Raw genomic sequence first — 21,627 nt, 5'->3', positions numbered from 1 at the left:
CCCTAAGCAGAAAAAGATTTCTGCTAAGGATGTCAAAAAAGGAAGCTGACAACAAATTTAAGGGAGAAAAGTTAGGAATAAAAAGATAGAGTTATCATCTGGGCTTAGCATCACTCCCAGAAATCCAAAACTAAATAATCCTAAAGCACTTCCCCAAAAGAGAGAAAACAACAATAACACAGAAGCAAGTGACAAGAAGAATGTCTTCAGAGCACAAAGAAGAGTGAACAAATTAGTCAGGGAAGAACAACGTATCAAGTAACACTGTGACAGGCAGGGCCAATAAGCACCTGAAGGTGAAGACATGCTCTTGAGGAACTGGCCAAAAGGGCTCTTAAATCTTGTGAAGTGAATTTCAATTAAGTGTAAAGAACAGGAAACAGAGTGAAAATAATTCTTAATCAAATTGGGAAAAGGCAAGATAGAAAGGCCTTAAACTACCACTTGACAGGTTTAGAGATGATGGGTAAGAAGGATGATGTGCCAGAAGCTTAAATCAAGACTGCTCACTAATGATGGAGAGAAAGCCATACCTGCTTATTGTACAAAGGCACGAAAGAAGGAAGAGGAGTAAGGAGTCAAACTCCTCCAAAAGCAGAGGATAGTTTATATAAACTTCAACTTCTTAAGTTCTGTCTGAAGTCCGACATCAAGACTTGCTCTCTCTCATTAATATTCAATTCAGTAATAGGAGTAGATTCACAGAGCATGGACCTGCTGCTGCTGTCTCAAAAAACAAATGCCAGCGACTGAAGCAACAAATGTTGAGGCCTCAATGCACACTTTCTCCTTTAGTGAAGAACAGATCCAGTTTAATACTGGACATTCAGGTATTTTGTAACACTTTGCTTTTCCACATGCTCATTTATCAGCACATTATTCAGATTTACTGCATGTCAGCAGATGTCACATCTGCACTGCATGAGAAACTTAAATACAATTTCTTTCTTAATTTCTATTATTATTATGGAATCTATTTAATTCAAAAGTTAATACAGAGTGTCTTCAAAAACAATAACCAAAAAAGCACGGCTTGAAACTAACACAGCCACAAATAATCATTATTCTTTTATTCTTTGTCAGCACAGCTCTCCCTTCCATTTAACTTTTAGTGGTATCAGTCCTCGGGTGCAGTAGAAACCAATGGAGCTGGACAATTAAGTTCAGAAAAGACACTACACTGAGAAATAGGAAATCATGCTCTTTACAAGACTGAGAATAGCTTTGATCCTGGACCCAATATTTACCTAAATACTGACCTTGAATAACTCCACCTTTCCATCTTCCTGTCCCCATCTACCCCACTGAAGAGTTGTGCAGATTTGTTAATATTTGTACAACACTCTGAACACGTTGAACACAAAGGATTACAGCTATTATGGGACAGGCCTCTTAATCCTTGCTGAAGCAAGTACAGTAATAGAGTATTACTGTTAAATTAAAAAGAAGAAACCCTGAAAACAAGTAAGATGTTGAAATGCTATCCTTTAAATCTTTGCTCTGTGCCTACATATGAAATTGAACTATGGTATTTATTTCTCTAAAGTTTTAACATGATAGAATATTTTACAAAATAACTATAATAAAAGCTATTTCCTTCTTTTAACAGTTCAAAAGTTCATTTAAAGGCATCATCAATACCAATGACAGCTAAAATTTGGCAATCTGGCTGCCCTGACCAGTCAGTCTGCACCATACTGTAAAATTTTATTAGGACCAAACCCTGATTTCATGATCACACAGGCCACAAGGACATGGAGATGTTGCTAGCAGCTTTTCACCAGATAAAGCAGCAGCCTACGGAGAACACTCCAGGAAGCCTCCACAACTCTCTCTGCCCAAGGAATGAGCTTTCTATGGAAATAGTGGGCAGATTCATGCATTCTTTAGTTTCCATACAAAAATAACAATGTGGTCGAGCCTCTACTATTTTTAAAGGGTTTCTTTACAAATAGCAACTAATTGACTGACTGGCACTTAGGCAATTCACTGGGAACAAAAAATATTTTACTGTTAAATTATGAAAACAAAATCATTAACATACATTTTTCCCCCTTTTCACTCCCCTGCAAATTTTAGCATATTTTAATTAGTGTTAGTTACCATAGCTACCATAACTGTACTATCTTTGAAGTCAATTTTATTAAAATCCTGAAATTCATATTTCCACTGTATCTTAAGAGTTAAGTGTACACAACATTTACAAGTGTAACTGGTGCTATGTTGTGCCACATACATACTAAGACCAAGAGAAAGAACAATAGGGTAAGTCACCTGTATGTCTTTTTATTAGACATAAATTACTTGTGACCCTATCGGGTGAAGCAAAAAGCATGTGTGACTGAGGAACAAGCAGGTCAGCTGAGGACATAAAGGACTTCCCCCCTCCCCCCCCCATATTTATTTCCAGAATAAGCAAAATGATATTGGAAAATATAACTAAATATATTTTTTGCACAGATAAATCTCAGCTTTTTAATTTCTTTCTACTGGCACTTTATGGTGTTGGTGACATTATAACCATCACCACTATCATAAGGGTTACTCCTTGCCACTACTTAAAAGCTACGGTTTTAAAAGTTCCCAGAAGTTTTTCACTGCTGCCGTTTGAGCTTTGAATGAACGAACCATACTAAGAGTTCAATGCTGAACAAACAGAAATCACACATAAAAACTCCAAAAGTTGTGCCTTTGTATTAAGCCCTTATATCTTAAGATATACTCCTACAGTAGAATTTAGAAGGGGAAAAAAACCTCACGACCCTTTACCTGGAAAGAGTTAAAAATAAAACAGAAATGGATCAAACACAAAATGAGTGTGGAATTCAGCTGTAAATATTCATTATGAATACTGCCACACTTGTATTCAGGACTATATTTAAGAGTCCAATGTAGTTACTCAGTTACACAAAACGATCTGGTAAACCTCTGCACAGCCTGATCTCTCCCCTGCTGAAAAGGTAACACAGCAATAGCATGCCAGTTCAGTACCTGACAAAGACAGCCATGCACCTCAAATATCATGGTAGAAAGTTAACAAAAAGCCAGACCCCCCAAAATAGTTTGAACAGACCCAAGGCACAGGTACTAGCAGACAGCACAGTCAGGAAGAGCTGGGCTTGCTGCTCAAGGGCAGTGACATACAAGTTTGTCCATCGGTACTCCAGCACTATCCCAGGAAAAATCAAACAAAAAGTCTGTGAGGAACCACTACCACTACTGGAAGGTTTCATACGGCCTCCTCCTCACACTTCTTTACTCATGGCAACACTTGGGATCACTCAAGAAGCAGCTGCAGGCATTTTGATTGTTTTCCTGGTGCCATTTCTCCCCAGGCCCCTGTCATACACCATATGAGTTGCAGATCATGATAGGGGATAGACCTAGAGCTTTCTAGGAACAGAGTTAGCAAATGCTGTCCCTGCCACAACAGTCTACAGGCTGCGTTGCGAAAGGAAACGTGACATGTGGACTATGTATGAACACAGGATGGAGCACAGGTACACAGTGGCCACAGCTATGAATTGCTCTATGTACTCCAAGTCCCCAAGCTGTCTGAAAAGCACAAGGAAGAAAAAAACCCCACACATACAAGCACAAGACTATAGAAACAGCAACAAGTGCTATTAGTTACACATCAAGACCACTCCCTGGCCTAAATTTGGTGTATGAAATAATAATCAAAGATCTCATCTTGTAAACTTTCACCATTTCCACCACTGGACTTCCATTAGCAATCCATCCAGAAGAAGCCTGTTTCAAGTTCTTAGTGTGTACCCACCCTCAACCTTACTCAAACTTCAAGTCCTAAAATCATTTAATTTAAAGTTGTTATGAGAAGAGAGGGTTTGCATTTTTCTGAAATATACAGCAAAATACCTTACCATGAGCTGCACAGGCTTTTAAAGATTTTAAAAATCACTTTACCTATTTTAGTAAGAAGTGGATCATAACATTTTATAAGAGGACAAGAAGGAATACAGACGCACACAGGTATTAACAAGTCTGCAGTGGCAGCTGGGGAATTACTGTGAAAATGTGATGGGGATGTGTTTGTTATGATTGTGTGGGTGGTAAATGTTAAGGTCAGCAGCTAAAGAAAGCAATTATTTACTGTAGTCAGTAAAGAATGCCTCCAATTAGAAGATTGTCCCTATTACCTTAATACAGATAGCCCAAAGGAGTGAACTTTAAAAAGTCCCTGAACCTGAGTTAATTCCACCTAATGCTCAGCACTTTTCCAAAACAAAAAAAGGATCTAACAAGGTCATCCAAGAACCATGCTAGCTCCTGTAAGGTACATATGCTTACAGACAAAATTCTGCTAGTGACTATACTGGACAAGTGCGAAAAAATTGCAAGGGGCACACATATTTCAAGAGAGGGATCAGATAAACAGCATTTCAGCATTTTGAGGAGAGGACAGAAAAGAGGAAAAAAGGAAGGGTGTGTGTGGGTGATCGGACAGAGAGACTCAAAATCTTCCTGAAAAGCTGCCTGTTATTTCTGTATTCTCAGCAAGACAGACCAGTTAACATGCCACCTCAAAAACAGCTATACAGTGAAACTCTAGTCTGCTGAGCTACGTTTTCCATTCAAGAGGTAAATAAAATAATTCCTTTATTACTACATAACATCAGTTGCCTGTTAAACAAATGCTTAACTTGTTATGGCAGAAACCATTCATTTTAATATGCTTTCTATGGCTCAAAGGTCTAGAGCTGTCTTAGTTGGGGGTCAGCCTTTCTGGTCTGAGCTCTGGTCTTTGGCTAACTTCTGAAAAAGTTGAAGGCTCCCAGACTGACACATACCACCACCACCACCAGCAGTTCTCAACCATGCAAACATAGACACAGGAAAAGGTGTACAGCCACTCAGAGTTCACCTATCACTCTGCTGTAACACTACTACATATTACATCTTACTGCAGTTTTCCAAAGAAGACAGTATTTCTCAAGTCTACCACGATTACTTAATGCTCTGCTCTGAGCAGGCTCATCACACTTCCTTTTGTTCTACTTGTGATACCTTTACAGCAGTGCTCTCTCCTCTGTAGCCACTATAATATTCCTCACAGGTGTACAGGCTTACAACTATCCAATCTCACCACAAAGGATCAAAGAATTGCTTCTAGACTCTCTCAAACAAGGACAATTGCCAATTGTTTCATGAACTGTTTACACAACCAATGCTCCAATAAAACTTTATACTATGGGCATAAACATGTACTTACCCCTGTGAGAACTCCTACTTTACATGGGTAAAAGTTTGAAATGTGACTGAATTTCCTTAAACAGAGGAAAAGAAAAAAGAAAAAAAATTGTGACTCTAATACAGGTCTTGTATCTCTGTTCCTCCTCTACTCCTTCTTTTTAGGTCACCAGAAAGGAAAACCAAGTGGACCTATTTCTCAGACTGCAGTTTAACCCCCATTGCTTGGGAAGTGTTTGATCATGAAAATATATATATATATATTATATATATATATACGTAAAAATAGGTACAACTTTGCTTACTTGAGCAGCCTTGTTAAGTCAGTGTAAGAAAACTGGTCACCATTCAAACCATAACAGGATACTGTTCAGGCTCGAAAAAAATAATTACACTTCCCCCCTTTATTCTCTTTTGTTGTTTGTTTAATAACTGTACCATGACTTTGATCCTGTTCCTAATGGGGAAACCTTGGACCAAAGCAGTAAATCCTTGAAGTCACTGATGTGCTAATTTGTGCAGGTAAGGATTCCTTCCAATAAATTCAAAATCAACTATGTATATTTTACATATAAAAGCAACTTTATAAACTCTATTTACTTTAATAAAGTAGGTTGGACTCCTTTAGAATGCAAAGTTCTATATTAGTATGTGAAACATTACTGCAGACTTGTAAAATTACTTTTTTAACTGAACAAGCAGTTTGCATAATATCAGACTTGTAATGTTTGCCATGAAAAGTTGTCATAATCTGTAATAACACAAGTTGGTCACTATAAACTGAAAATTGTGCTAAGATGTCTTCATGTAAGATCAACTTTTCTCACATGGCTTTAACCATAATAAAAACAAACACTGACATGAAAACTTCGGGAAGAAAGTGACAACTTTAAAAGGAAGTAACCCTTTGTATACAACAGACTGTGTAATTCAGCTATGGTAGTTTTATATGGTGCAGGCTGAAAACAAGCACAGAAGTAAGGATTCATTTGGTGTTCAGGTGAGGAGTTTTCCAAGCATGCAGATTACAGATCTAGCCAGATATATTGAGATGTGACAGATGTAATAGAGATAGTTGTATGTTTCTCTGTGCTCCTGGCTCAGCAGGAGAATTTCCTTTAGAAATTAAAATCTCTGGGGAGCAATTAGTGCAAGCCACTAACACAGGTAACAAGTCTTGTTCTCTGGAGGAAACAGCAAATATGGGTTTGTTCTGGTTCAAGACAGAGGAAACAAAGAGAAACTGTACAGAAGAGCACTTCTCTTGGGTACAAACAGATTCTGTCTGGAACAAGGGAACTGACAAAGTAGGCACACTTTCAGCTGGAAAACTGAGGCAACCCGGTAGGCTCAGTATGTGAGCAAAATACCTATTCTTAAATATTTCTCTGAAATATAACTCTTAAGTTATGCTGAGAGGAACATGAACAGAAAGAATATTGCTGCTGCAGTTCCCAAGTGAGAAAGAGGAAGGTGAAGTTGAATTGGGATGAATGCCCTTGAGAAGAGGCCAAGCAAACCCTGAATGTTGACACTGCAGTCTTCCATGAATGTGATAGGTAACTTACAAGAAATGCTTCAGATCTCAATATGCCCCTGCTATAAACAGGGTAGACAAAACACAGACTGGCACAGGACAACAAAAACTAAGCAGGAGAATTCACTTCTCTGCTAGGCTATCTTATTAGTTCTCCCCAACACCTGGAGTGGCAAATATTCAGAAATCAGTAATGCTTTACTGGGAAATGATATACATTTGCCTGTTTCTTGTTTTTCCCAGGCATTCATTTATGGTCACAACTAGAAACAGGATAATGGTAAAAGCCACTGTCTGAGTAAGGGACCAACTGAACCACCACCAGGCTGAGCTGGTTTAAGGACTGTTGCTCTCAAAACTAAAGTTAAACTAATACTAGTTTTACGTGACTAACACCAAGTTACTCTGTTTAGAGAGCAAAACTCAGTGTTGCCTTCTCCAAACTCAATACTAGGGGCAGAGTTTTTTAAGCCCATCCCATATTTGGGGAAACAGACACAATGAGTATTTAGCCAATGTCCTCTTTGCTACACAGACTGACATTTCAAATGGTCATTGCCATCTCTTAATAGCCTACTGGGCAAGTCTGTGCTAGCCAGTAATTTGCTACAAACAACATCAAACTTCTTTTCTACATCAACTCTGCTTATGGCAGCGTGTTTTTGTGGCTGGAAGGAAACTACAGAAAGTCTTCCTGCTGCCAAAGAGTCATGATTTGGGGACACACAAAGCAGAAGAACTATCTGAACTCTAAGGACTGCTAAATGGCCAAAATACGGGTTTATTTCTTAATCTACACTTTACTTGGTCCTCTTAGCTACAGTGGCATCCCTAAGTTAAACATGAAACAAACCAAATGTAGCAAACCCAAGCTTAACAAGCGTAGTATCTAAAGGTCTGGTTCCACTACTGCCTTCCAATTTGTGAAGTCACTTAAACTAACAAAGCGGATATAAACCAGTACCTCTAATTTGGCAACACGCTGCCAAGCTGCAGAGGTACATAAATGACTCCATGCACTATAAATACACCGCCTATGAAAACCCTAACTTTTTTTTTTTTCTCGTTTGAAGTTTGTGATTTCACCCCACCGCTGCGAAGCGATGGGCACAACACGGGCTATTTCAGAAACCGCTCCAGACGAACACCACGCCTCGGAGCACACACGGGAGAACGGTGCTGCCTCCCCCCCCACACGACCCCTTCTCGGGCCTGGTCCCTGCAGGGATGGAATGATGGACCCCCTCTCACCATCTCCCGCCCCTCCGCGGCCCCCGCCCGCCATGTGCCGCCCGGGCTCTGAGCATGTGTCGGCGCGATACCGCCCGCTCCCCTCCCCCGTTGTCCCTCCCTCGCTCCCCCACCTCAGCGGGGTGGGGGTCGGCATTTGGGGCTTCCCCAGGCCCGGCCCCCCCCCCCACACCCCTTCCTTCCCCCTTGGCCCGGCCCGCCCTCACCTGCCAGCGCCAGGATCTGGGCCTTGTGGAGCAGTAGGCGGTCGCCCCACTCTGCGGGGCTCTCGTCGTCCTCCTCCGCCTCCTCTGGGTTGCGGTACACCGTGTAGACCTTCTGGTTGTCGAAGTCGAGCTGGGACGTGGGGCTGAAGTCCTGCACGCAGGAGACGGGCAGCGCGTAGCAGACGTTGTCCTCCAGGAACCGCACAAAGGCGTACATGGTGCGGCGGGCGGGGCGGCCGCGCCGGTCCCGCGCTCCCCAAGCTGGTATTGTTCCTCAAAATCCGCCTCTGAGCTCGGCTGAGCTCGCCTGGCCGCGCCGACACACGGGCAGCCGGCGGCTCCGGGCAGGCACGAGCAATCCAACGCGGAGCGACGCGAGCCGGGATGCCGCGGGGGGCGGGCCGGGGCCGGGCGGCGGCGGCGAAGGGCCGCGGGAGGAGCAGCGCCCGCCCGGAGACCGGCCCCGGCCCGCCCGGGGCCCAAGCGGAAACTCCCCTTCCGGTGGCCTCTCCGTGGGGCTCGGGCTCGCTGCCCGGCAGGCCCAGACCTGCCCCGTCTCCGCTCTGGAGGGTGTCGGTGTGGTGGCCGAAGGGCTGTTGGGGTACGGCCAAGCCGGTGCCGGCGGGTACCCGCCAGGCACCTGTATCGGAGCAACGGCTCCCGCCCCTCCGTCGTGGCCGTGGAATGACTGGGCCGGGTGGGCAGACAGATCCTGACAGAGGTACATACTCTCTGGTGCCTGATGCTCAATCTCATCCCCAATAAAAGTCCCATGAAGCACCTTCTCCAAGTTAAAAATTCCTCATGGCTGTTCCAGAGAAACAGGCTTTCTCCTGGTTCTGTGGAGGTGATGCACCATGGGGAGCTCTGCTCCAGGCTGGGGCAGTGCTAGAGTAATCAGAGGGCTAAAGCACCTCTCATGAGGAACAGCTGAGAGAGTTGGGGTTGTTCAGCCTGGAGAAGGAAGACTGGGGAGACCTTATTGAGGCTTTTCAGTACTTAAAAGGGGCCTATAAGAAAGATGGTGAGAGACTTTTTAGCAGGGCTTGTTGCAATGGGATGAGGAGTGATGGTTTTAAACTACAAGAGGGAGATTCAGGCTGGATGTGAGGAAGAAACTCTTTACAATGGGGGTGGTAAAATACTGAAAGAGATTGCCCAGAGAGGTGGTGGATGTGCCATCCCTGGAGACATTCAGGGTCAGTCTGGATGTGGTTCTGGGCAACCTGTTCTAGCTGAAGATGCCCCTGTTCATTGCAGGGATAGTTGGACTAAATGAGCTTCAAAGGTCCCTTCCAACCCTAAGGAGGGAGAGTGATCTGTGAGTGTCCCTGTGAGGAGAGGACACCCGGTCCTTCATGGCAAAACAACACACAACTCCACACTCGTCTGCCAAGTATCAACAGAATCTGAACATCTGGTTTTAGCAAAAGGTCTTCAGGGCAATGCAGAACCAACTGTACTCAGTGGTATGTCCACTGGCAACTGCCGGAAGAACATGAAGCTTCTCCTCCCTCCCTCAAACAGCACAAAGTGTTGAGAGATTCTGTGCAGGTGTGTAAGAGCTAGGGTTAGAGACCATGCCATTTTTAGCACAATTTCTCAAGCTTTGAGACACATGCTGAGTATGAATATTTTGAGCTTCCTGTATGAAAAAAGAATAGTGTGGCAACATTGCTTATGGTTCACAGCAAACTTATTCATGTTTCTACTGCTGAGGTCTCTTTTACCCAGGCAGTCTTAGGAACAGAACAATAATACATGGTGAACTATTTAAAGGCAAAGGAAAACATTGTAGAATGAGTAACAAACAGCAAGACAAAAAACAAGGCCATCATCAGTGTTTGTTTTTGTTTGCAAAAGACCAACACAGAAAGAAACCAAAATATATTATCTTTTCTGCTTTGCATATCCCTAAATGTTCACAGTACTATCTGTGCCCATTACATTGAGTTTAACCACGCTGAACTCATTTTCCCTAGTTATCTTTTATAGACTTCCTGGTACATGGGAACATATCACAAGCTGCAGAACCTGAAGCAGTTTTGACTGAGCACTGGCACAGGTTACCCAGAGAGCTTGTGGAGTTTCCATCCTTGGAAACTCAAAGCCAACTCAAAACCAAAAGCCATTTGGATGTGGTCCTGGGCAACCTGCTCCCGGTGGCCCTGCTTGAGCAGGGGGCTGGACAACATAACCTCCCGAGGTCCCTTCCAACCTCAGTCATGCTGCGAAGTATCAGAAACTTACAGTTATGCCCAACAGACGTCTGTCTCTTGAGCAACACATGAAAACATAAGGAGTACATACAGGTATAGTTAAGCCAATTTAAGTATTTCAGTAACAAGCTGTAAACTTCCCAGACAATAATGGCAGCTTTATTATTTTAGCAATTACAGAGTTTAGCAAATACTTCAGTTTAAGATTGGGGATTGAAATGGCAGTACTTTATGTTAACAATAAAGTATTGCCAGACTGGTATGTAATTACAGGCAAATATAAGTCTGCTACAAAGTATGGGTGACAAATGTATCCTAGTAGCTAGGCTGCAAGGGAAATGGAAATTCCAGCAAAGATTGTGTTGCTGATCAAACAGTAACAGCTGCTGTAGCGCTTCTGTCTCCCTACCTCATGTTACAGTGGAGGTAAAGAGGGCTACAGAAACACAACAGGACAGACTGATAGCTGGAATTACTCCATGGACACTGTTAAAGTTACATGAAGGACAATTTTGTCCCACTAAGTTCAGTGGCTAGTGAGGGATTCGGTACACTGACTCTTACCAAGACTGTATTTCCTCTGCAGCTGAATTCTATTAGCAGCATCTAAGACTGCTGTCTAGGGAAGGGAACACAGAAAAAATGGAGAAACTGGAAATAACGTGAAACAAAGAGAAGCTAAGGATTCAAAAATTGCATTGACATAGAAAGGGAAAGATCTCGTCAGGTATCAAAGAGGCCCGGGTAATTTGCCCAAATAAAAGAAAACTGAAAGGTTTCATGTGAAGGAAACTAGTGCCATAATTTTTTTGGCTTTTTTTTTGCGTATTTGGGTTTTTGGTTTTATATTTTTCTTGGAAAAGGAACGCTCTAAACTGGAATTTGCATCATTTTACATTTGTAGGTTCAATTACAGCAAGGGCTGTAAAGATCTTTGTATCATCAGCAAAAAAGAAGGTCTCAAATCCTTTAGAAAGCCTGTTTCACAGCTCCCCATTGAAGGACATTTTTGGGAACAGATTAAGGGTCAGGATGATAAATGCATGTTTACACTTCGTCCCTAGCACACACGTTGAGCCAGAAGGCATTATAATACTAAAGAATAAATAATGATCCATACATATTTCTTCTGCCTGCAAGGAATGGTGTTAATTTCTATCTTTATAACCTATAAATAATCTGCACTGGTTAGCTGTGAAGCTGAGGAAAAGATCCATTTAAGCATAGAATGAAACACAAATGTTGTCACTCCTTCATTTGGACCTTTCCCATTTCTACTAAAGGTTAGCCAGCTGTTTTTAACACTCAGGTTAGCTTTAGGTTTAAAGATATAGAGCTATTTTAAAGGTGTAGATTCTAAAACTCATTGTTAAGGGAATTATTGGATCCTCTCCAGATTTAAATCCTGTAGCAAGTCCAGCCTTTTAGAAACAACACAACCCTGCTGAGAAGTAGATTGTCATACCTTCCAAATACAAATGAAGCCTCAGCTTAAAAAGTAAAAGTGTACTCCAAGAGTCAGGAAACCACAAAGCACAGTCTCAGCCCTCGTGGGACTCCCGAGTGGCTGTTTCTTGGAACACTACCTATATTTTGCTGCTGTTATTTTTCTTGAAAAGTAAAAAAAGTGTTAAAGCCAAAGCTGATGCCTGCTGTTTGGATGTGCACTCTGTATTTTCACTTAAAGATACCAAACAAAAAGCTAATAGTACTAATAATAGTTACACAGGTGCTAAATCTCACAGCAAAACATTGAAATTAGGCTCATCACTCATATGACTTCTGTTTTTAATGTCAGACTCCCAAGGGACACCATCCTGATATTAAATCTATAGTTGAAGAAATTCCCATTCTCTTTCACTGTTCAAGTGGAGGTGCTTCACTACTAACATTGACTACACGGCACTAATAGTACATTGGAATCCATACACATTCAATATGCAGTTTAGAAAAGTATTGTTTTCTTGTGAGTTCATTCTCCAAGTAGTGCATTTCTTACGCAATTGTTTTCAAGCTCAAATATACCCTAAATGAAAGATGCATTCCAATTTCTTTTAGCTAAAACATTTTTAGGTAACACTGTATTTTAACAACAGCATTTAAATCATAATGCTTAAAGAATAACTCAAATGCACAAAAACTGAAGACTGTTCAAAGATTTATGTATGTACAGACATGCAATCTACTCACAACCTGGTTAATTTTTACCAAGAATATAATCAATAGGGTGCTCAAAACACAACCTGTGTTCCATAATACCTCAATTTTTATCATATGGTGAAGTGCCAGCGAGTAATTTCTGAGTATAAGGGAATATTCTTCTGAACAAAGTCATATTCAGCTTTTAGGTTTTTTGAGATAGAAAAGGTAGTTGGAAGGGGGAAATCTACTAGCTAGAGAAACAGAGCAGGGCAGAGGGTTGTTCCCCTTTGGATTTTAAATCATTTTTAAGTCTCAAGATACTGTTGCCACATGCTACTTTCAGTGTCACAATGATTACATAAAAAATGGAAACAAAAAAAGTCCAGTTCCTCTATGATCCTAGAAAATGGACAAGAAAATATTTGTCCTTCATATATTATTTCCATAGGACTCTGATACCAAGAGAATAGTATGGGAACCTAGATTGCATAGATAAATTCTTAAGATTTAATCTTTTGAAATAATGGCCTTATACCATCCTCAGAAGAGAAAAGGCGTCACTGCAAATATACTCAGTCCCAATCCCTGAAAGTGATCTAACCTTTCTTGGGGCCGAGGATAATACTTAATCATGTTTTACATTAAACTCTCATGTCCTGACGGAATATTCTTTCAACAAAATAAAACCTCAGGAACACTTTATGGATCCGTTGGCATAGGAGACACTTATTTCCCAGCTGGTATATTCTGTAGCATGAAAAGGTAATGATTAAGCCAAAGTGACCACTGGAGAAGACACTTTCCTCAGTGTTAATGACTGGCTGGAGAAACCAACGGCCAAGGAAAAAGCCAGACAGTCATTAACTGCTGAAAATTCCTGACCTAAAGGTCATTATTACTATTACAAAACTGGAAAATGAAAAAGTAATTATTTTCTTTGGGTTTTTATATGTATTGAAAAGATAAAATTCCAGTGTCTGTTGCTGTGGATACTAGTCTGTAAGATACTTATCTTTCCCATTCTGGCAGGCTATGCAATGGATAGATCTGGGACTGGCAACCCTTCAAGAATACGTGCCAGACTGTATTTTCCTTTTCCAAATTAAAGGTTAAACGTGCCCACAGAAAGTCAACAGGAATCAGGAGACACTGCCAGTCGGTGCTATTTTGCCTTGGTGCGAGCAGTAATTCTCCCCACTTTAACCCTGCTCAGCAGGAGCCAGAACCTGGGTTGTCTGGGAGCTGCAAATGACACTAAAGTCATCATGACTTTTAGCTCCCGTACTGCTGTACATCATTCAAAATCTTGCTAAATACCATCTTCTGTACTCAGGCAGCATGCTGTTTTCCATGCTATAAACTTCTTGCCTATGAGGAAAGTAGGAAAGGCATTTCCTTTGAGATGACTCGTGTGTGGACTTACCTTTAAAACATGTCCTTCTAGTACCACTGCCACCCTCTTCAAGAACTGCACTGAAGATGATATTGCTGTTGCAGCCCAAATGATCTTTATTGCTACTACCATCCACTGATACCTTCAGTGTATATGTTTTCACTCTATCTGGAAATTTCATTTGAGAGTTTCTCTTTCCTTTTTTAAACCAGACTTTTTTTCCTGGCTTTTGACAGACATTTTACTAATATGACTTTAAAAGTAGCTTTACATACATAGATTCTGCACTGCTGCAAGAATTTGATTCCTTCTGTACCTTAGATGACAAAGTGACTTTCATTTGGCAAGGACTAAAGTCTTTGTAAACTTTGGGCTTCAGTGTAAAATATCATTACTAGACACTGCCCATGATTATGTTATGCTTTAGACAGAGCTTCAGAGTAAGATGGTATTAATGACCCTTTTTCATAATATTTCCATTTTGGAATTTTCTTCTCACATCTTCACAGCACTGCATTTATATCTCACGCTGACAGCAAAAACGATCCTGCAGCCCTTTTCTGCATAGATCTGTTCTGCTTGAGAGGTTCACACAAGTAATATAGGATATGCACAGAAGGAGATTAACTGCTAGTGGCTGATCTTTTCCAGAATGGTACCTCCACATACACACACTTCCACTCTCCTTCAGAAGACTGGTTTTAGCAGGAGACTGGACAGACTCTAGAGCTGGTTCTTGCTATTTTGGAAGGTTCTTGACAACCAGCAGCAGCAGGAATGGGACTGTGTGAGGACAGAGTCAAAACTGCTTAAAGAGATAATGTTTTCACATCCCAGTGCTTTTTAATTCATACTCTTGTCATACTCCTAATCCCTTTCAGGGCTGGCTGTATTTCAGTATAAAGTGAGTTTTTAGAAAATATTCCCAGAAATTAGTGCTCACATCTCACCACTTCAGAAGGCTGAGTTCTACTTCTAATGAAAGTCACAATCAAACATGGGCCAGCAGCTCTTCTGAAGAACATCAACTAATGTCACCACATAAAATCCTGTTGTGGAAGGTGAATGGGACATAACAGAGCAGAAATAATCCTCAGAATATTTCAGAAGAGTGCCTTTCTCAGCTACCTCTTGTTAATAATCACATTTAAGTTAAAACATAATTCTTTACAGTTGGCAAATGGAATGCTGAAACTACTAGAAAGTGCAAGTACTCACTAATATAAAAACTCTAACTGTACTCTGTGAACCTCACCACTCATACTAAAACTAAGCATCTTTATAACTTATGAGTTACAACTGAAGTTGTAGTTGGTATGTGCTAGTAGCTGAATTAGAAAAATAGCACACAACAAGCAAACGTTAACTGGAAGGAGTTGCTGACACCCAACTCCCAAAAATTCATACCATGGGATGACTGTGATGGACTCCACCAGGAATTCTAGTTCTTCAAGGAGGAGTAACTCCTTTTATCTCACACAGCATAGGAAATCTGCATTCATCTTTGCCCCACTTACAGGGAAAGTGTTCCCTCAAAACATAAAATAGCATAGGAAACTGGTAACACAATAGGTGTTTGAAACCTCAAGGGGCTTCATGCTTTACTAGCCTTTTCCACAAAAGCCTGAGCAACATCTATTGTGCAATAATATTTAACATTCAGGGGAAGCAGGATCTCCTTTAAAGTGTGATCAGAAAGGAGGGCCCTTCATAGGCTGTCACAGTATTCCTCATAACAAAGAAATCTTTGTTTCATAAAAAAATATCTTGTACTAGAATTCCCTAAGGAAACTATAGTTTTGGGATATTTTAAACAAAGACGGGAATTTTCAAGTTGGAGGTTCCCTTTAAGTACTCTTCTAACATGAATATGTTTAAGGATGCTCTATCAAGTTCATGCATGAAATGTCATCCAGCCGTTAGTGTATTTCTATGCAAATACAGCTGTGAAAGCTAATGACTGAAATCTGCATTATTTTCACATTTCCAGCATATTACACAACTTCTCATTCTTTCCTGCTTTGTAACTCACATTAGCCTCTCATATCAGTAAAGCAAGGCTCAGGTTATATTGCCTCCTGCTTAAATTATCTACAAACATCAAAAGCTGGACATTTGAATAAGCAATTTAATGTATATATTTTTATTCAGTTCAGTATAGTGATATTCTCCTGCTAGGCGTAAGAATTCTGCAGAATGACTGCAGAGAAACGCACCATTCAGAATATGAATTGGAATATTCTTGCAACACTTTTCAGTGAGGATGGTGTGATATTAAGATTAGATCCTGCATATAATCAAATTTGATGCTTGTACACACAGTCTGGTGTCTCTTTCCCTTTATAAGGTTTGTATGCAAAAACACAGCAGTCCAATATTTTGAACATACATCGTCTGCAATATTACACAGTCCAAACTGATAGAAAAATAATGTTAATGAAAACAAGAAACTTATCTGGGGCACTGCAGTGTACAGACTTCGCTAAATTCATCACAACCAGTTTTACTATTCTGAGGACAGAAAATATTGCAAAACCAGTCTTTCCAGAACAGCTTGAGTAAACAGGGCTTATGTCCATCCCTAAATTCAATCTTAGTATATAGATAGACTCTTTGGGAGCTGTAAATATTTCTATAATCTTTCAAATTCTCTGACATGATACACACAGAATTTATTCCAAGTGGCCTATATTTTCAAAATTCGCTCCTTTTTTATTTACCAGTACCTATAAGAGGTAATAAAATAGAAAAGATAAGATAGGTGGGGAGACAACAGGGATTATATTACAAGCAAAAGGTGGCATTACTGAGAATATATCACAGTATTTAGTGAACATAAATATAAAGCATACCTACAGTTTTTATCCAAAACACAAGAGAGAAAAGATCACAGAGCAGAGGACATCTGCATTTTGTTTAAGGGCTAAGCCAGAAGCAGCAAAGTACAGTAGCTCAGGATACTGCTTTAAATAGTAAACTGCTTGGGAAGTAAGCTAATAATAGCTTAGATAAATTTTCACCTATGAAAAGTGATGAATTAACACATTTCTTAATAGGTAAGGACAGTTCGGTAGACACCCTTACCTGCTTTGCCTCTGACCTGAAGGGACTGTCTGTAAAACAACCTTTAAGATCATTGAGTCCAAACATTACTCCAGCACTGCCAAGTCCACCACTAAACCATAGAATCATAGAATAGTTAGGGTTGGAAAGGACCTTAAGATCATACAGTTCCAACCCCCCTGCCATGGGCAGGGACACCCCACAATAAACCATGTCACCCAAGGCCTCATCCAACCTGGCCTTGAACACCGCCAAGGATGGAGCATTCACAACCTCCCTGGGCAACCCATTCCAGTGCCTCACCACCCTCTCAGTAAAGAATTTCTTCCTTATATCCAATCTAAACTTCCCCTGTTTAAGTTTGAACCCGTTACCCCTTGTCCTGTCACTACAGTCCCTGATAAATAGTCCCTCCCCAGCATCCTTACAGGCCCCCTTCAGATACTGGAAGGCTGCTATGAGGTCTCCCCCTCCCTAAGTGACACATCTGCATGTCTTTTAAATACCTGCAGGGATAGCAACTCAGCCACCTCCCCGGGCAGCCTGTTCCAATGCTTGACAACACTTTCAGTGCAATTTTTTTCCTTTTTTCCTAGTATCCGGTCTACACCTCCCCTGGCACAACCTGAGGCTATTGCCTCTTGTCCTATCACTTGTTACATAGGAGAACAGACTGACCCCCACCTCACTACAATCTCCTTTCACGTGGCTGTAGAGAGCGAGAAGGTCTCCCCTCAGCCTCCTTTTCTCCGAACTAAACAACTTCAGTTCTTTCAGCCGTTTCCCATAAGAATTGTCCTCCAGACCCTTCACCAGCTTCATTGCCCTACTCTGGACCTGCTCCAGCACCAAAATGTCCCTCTTGTAGTGAGGGGCCCAGAACTGAACACAGGATTCGAGGTGCAGCCTTACCAGTGCCCAGTACAGGGGGATGATCACTGCCCTGGCCCTGCTGACCACACTATTTCTGATGCAGGCCAGGATGCTGTTGGCCTTCTTGGCTGCCTGGGCACAAGCTGCTCATGTTCAGCTCCATCACTCAGCACCCCCAGGTCCTTTCCCATCAGGCAGCTTTCCAGCCACTCTTCCCCAAGCCTGCAGTGTTGTGTGGGGTTGTTGTGCCCAAATGCAGGACCTGGCACTGAGCCTTGCTGAACCTTATGCAATTGTCCACAGCCCATTGATCCAGCCTCTCCAGATCCCTCTGCAAAGCCTTCTTGTCCGTCAAATGATCAACACTCACACCCAACTTGGTGTCACCTACAAACTTACTGAGGGTGCACTCGATCCCCTCATCCAGATCATTGATAAAGATATTAAACAGAGCTGGCCCCAGTCTTGAGCTCTGGGGAACATCCCTTGTGCCCAGCTGACAACTGGATTTAACTCCATTCGATACCACTCTCTGGGCTTAGCCATCCAGCCAGTCTTTTACCCAGCAAAGGGTACACCCATCCAAGCCATGAGCAGCCAGTTCTTCCAGGAGAATGTTCTACAATGAAAGGCCTAGTCAGTCTCCAAGGGTAAGGCAGTCTCTAATCCCATAGTGTGATTACTAACAAGGACACCAATTATAATTGAACAAAGAGGAGAGAGAGCCATTTCATTACACTGAGACTTCTATATACAGCTTTGGGATCAGGTACTCCCCACAGAAGCTTCTCACTGATTTTGTACACCATGTGTGACACAAATATCTTGATTTTCCATGGTCACTGAAAACCTTCCTGGCCGATATCACAGGATTCTTTCTTTTTTTAAAAAACCAATCTGTTCATCAATAAGAACAGTGACAGTAACCATTCTTACTCACACATCACGTTGTGAAATGGACTCAAAGAGAGGTTGCACCTAAAAAGGAGTTGGGTGGATCTCAAAATACCTATATGCAGCTTTATAATCCAAGAAATCCCACAGAGTTATTGCTTACCCTGCAGGGCTGTCTCAGAACACGATCTCAAATACCATCTGTGCTCAGTGTGGAAGCTGCCAAAATCCCGTCCACAGAAACTGTGGAGCACAGAGCATTGTAACTCCCATCCTCCTCTGGAGCAAAGATTGAAAGATACCTCCATCTTCTAACAGCCTGAAATTCTCACCTGAAGATAGGTTATGTGTAAACCTCCTTTCAAAAGGCAGGCTGAGAGAGATTTCGTTGAAAATCAACCAGCAAGACCAGACACTACAGTGATGTCTCCCATCTTTTATTGATAAAGGCCTTGCTGGGGCCTTTGCCTGGCAAGTGAGATGCCTGGCTTTGGTTTCCCCATCTGGCTGAAGGACTTCAGACCCCCACTCTCTGTCTGTAGTTGCAAAAATCCTTTTCTTCATCTAGATACACATAATTCCCTTGAGTCAAAACCCCCAGGAAAGGAATGCATGCGTGTCCTAGTCTCAGGCTCAATGTATTATATTCCACTTGACTTCTTACTGATCACTTGTAAAGGTAGAAGCACAGCAGGTAACCAAGCTACTGCAGTGTAACATGTTTGTTCCACTGAGAGCAAACTACTTAGAATTAACTCATGTTTACCGATTGTAATGGCATATACATGGGCAGTTACTGTAAATCAGCTGATCTGTGGGACACTTGTTATTCCTCAGTAATGTATTTAGGCGTTTGTATTCCAGAGAGAAAAGTGTTGCTGACATGGGAAGTCAGAAGTGTAAGTAACAATTAGACTTACTCTTAAATGCCTCAAATAGCTCCAAGGTTATGTTTCCCCTGACAAAATATTCTCAGTGAGCATACTTGCTGCTCTTACAGCACATTACATGTTTTAGCTTGTTCGGGGTTTTGGCTTTTTACACCTCCAGATTTTAAGACAATTGGAAGTGAAAAAAAAATAATATTTATGTATTAATGCCTCACTTTAATTGTTCTGCACTTCGGGTTTTATTTAATTGTGGTCCTTGCTGAATAGCAAAATCAATATAAACTCCATGCTTAGGAGGGCTAAGAAGAAAATTTCTTCTGTGTTAAAAATACCTCTAAAATGGCAGCTATGTATTTGGGATGCTATTTAACCAACATTAGGGGAAGACTGACAGTAATCAGGACTGCTGAGTAGTTTATTTACTTGGACAGAAGCATGGATTTCAGTACGTGACTTTAATCTTTTAAGTTTAGAAGTTTTGGTACTAGCGATATAATTTACCAAGTTATCTCTAGGCAATTAAAATATATTCTATAGTTTAACCTTTGGATGATGTATAAATACACATAAGACACTCCTCCGAGGCAATTTGACTGCCAATCTGGAAAATGCTAACGTTGTAGTCAATAAGTCAACAGTCTGGAATGTTAAATTATGAAATCAGAAAGAAATTTAGTTCATATTCAACCCAAATACAAAGATCATAAGGAGTTCCAATTTTCTGCGTGGGACAGTAAATTTCAAAGATGACTGTATGCTGCCCCAATAATCACAATCTTGCACAGCATGTTCAGGTATTGTTGGAGAGATTAAAAACACAAAACCAGAGCAGAACAGCTCAGCATCAGATAATCACAAGCAATTCTATGTCAGCAACAGACAGCTGGAGACATATGCCAGCAATATTGCAAAAGCGGTAAAATGGAGATTTCGTGACAGCGAGGACGTGGGATTCATACATTAAGCTAAAACTCAACCCAAAACATTGAAATTGTTGTTCACAAGTAACAGCTCTCTGTCACAGTGTTCAGAATGCCTACCATTTGGCATAAAAATATTTAAAGCAAAAATTAAGCAGAAGAAGGTCTTTTTTTTTTCTCTCTCATATTTTGCATGTTGAACATATGTATGATTTCAGCGTTATTAATAATTTGGATGAAGAGATCAGAAAATTTTTTTTCCTAAATCAGCTGGAAGGGATGCCCAGTTCTGTCCTGAACTAATGATCGGAGAAAATTTTGTGTGAAAAACCACTTAGATGGAATTTTATCTGCAAATATTGGTTTAAAGATTTTTGCTTCAAAATACAGTTTAAAAGAAAATGAACAACGCTGTTTGCTTTCAGTTGACGTACCTTGAGTCATTCTGTTATGCCCTTTTCCCTTGAGCTTTAAGTGTCCATCAACTATGTATACTTCTCTGATACACATTCACATATATCCTTGCTTTTCTCTTCCACTTTTCAACATTAAACACCTACTGCTAAGATGTAAGTCCAAGAAAAAAAGGCTGAAAAAATCCTATTATATTTATTGTTGTGAAGCAGAAGAGAGAACAAGGAAAAATACTTAGACTTGTGAAGCAAAAAATAATCTACCTTTCCACTGCTTTCTCCCACAGCCTCCTTTATAGCCACCCTCAAAACATTTCCTTCCTTTTTAATGTAGTTGACCATGTAAAATCAGGATAAAAAAATGCAAGGAACTGAACTTGAAAAAGAACAGATTTCCTATTTTCACAAACATTTCTCAGAAAACCCTCTGTATGTTGGATTATCTATAAAAATGGAAAATAGCTTGAAAATATTCACAAGAAAATAAAATGTCTTCTGGTGAGTTTATTTCCCCTGCATATGAAGAGCAGTTTCAAAGCAATGTTTTATAGAAGTGGTTAGGCCTGACCGGTTTCCGATTTTATGGCTGAGGCTCTGCCTTTGTATCTCAACCGT

At 41.0% G+C, this 21,627-nt stretch overlaps 1 protein-coding gene across 3 annotated transcripts in view; it reads right to left on the bottom strand.

The window, feature by feature from the left end:
* LOC308223572 (BEN domain-containing protein 5) overlaps window positions 1-21,627 on the bottom strand; it is a gene marked incomplete at both ends in the record, with an annotated part of 972,175 nt that overhangs the window by 383,769 nt on the left and 566,779 nt on the right. The window contains one exon of one of the 3 annotated variants that reach the window (XM_080622801.1): window positions 8,206-8,422. The exons of the other annotated variants lie outside the window; for them this stretch is intronic. Within the exon in view, the coding sequence (XP_080478927.1) occupies window positions 8,206-8,422 (217 nt within the window). Of the gene's footprint in view, window positions 1-8,205; window positions 8,423-21,627 lie in introns of those variants that run through there. 3 annotated transcript variants of the gene reach the window in all.

This window comes from Psittacula echo (assembly GCF_963264785.1).
Source record: "Psittacula echo genome assembly, chromosome: 7".
Lineage (NCBI taxonomy): Eukaryota > Metazoa > Chordata > Aves > Psittaciformes > Psittacidae > Psittacula > Psittacula echo.
This window is presented reverse-complemented; position numbering and strand designations above follow the sequence as displayed.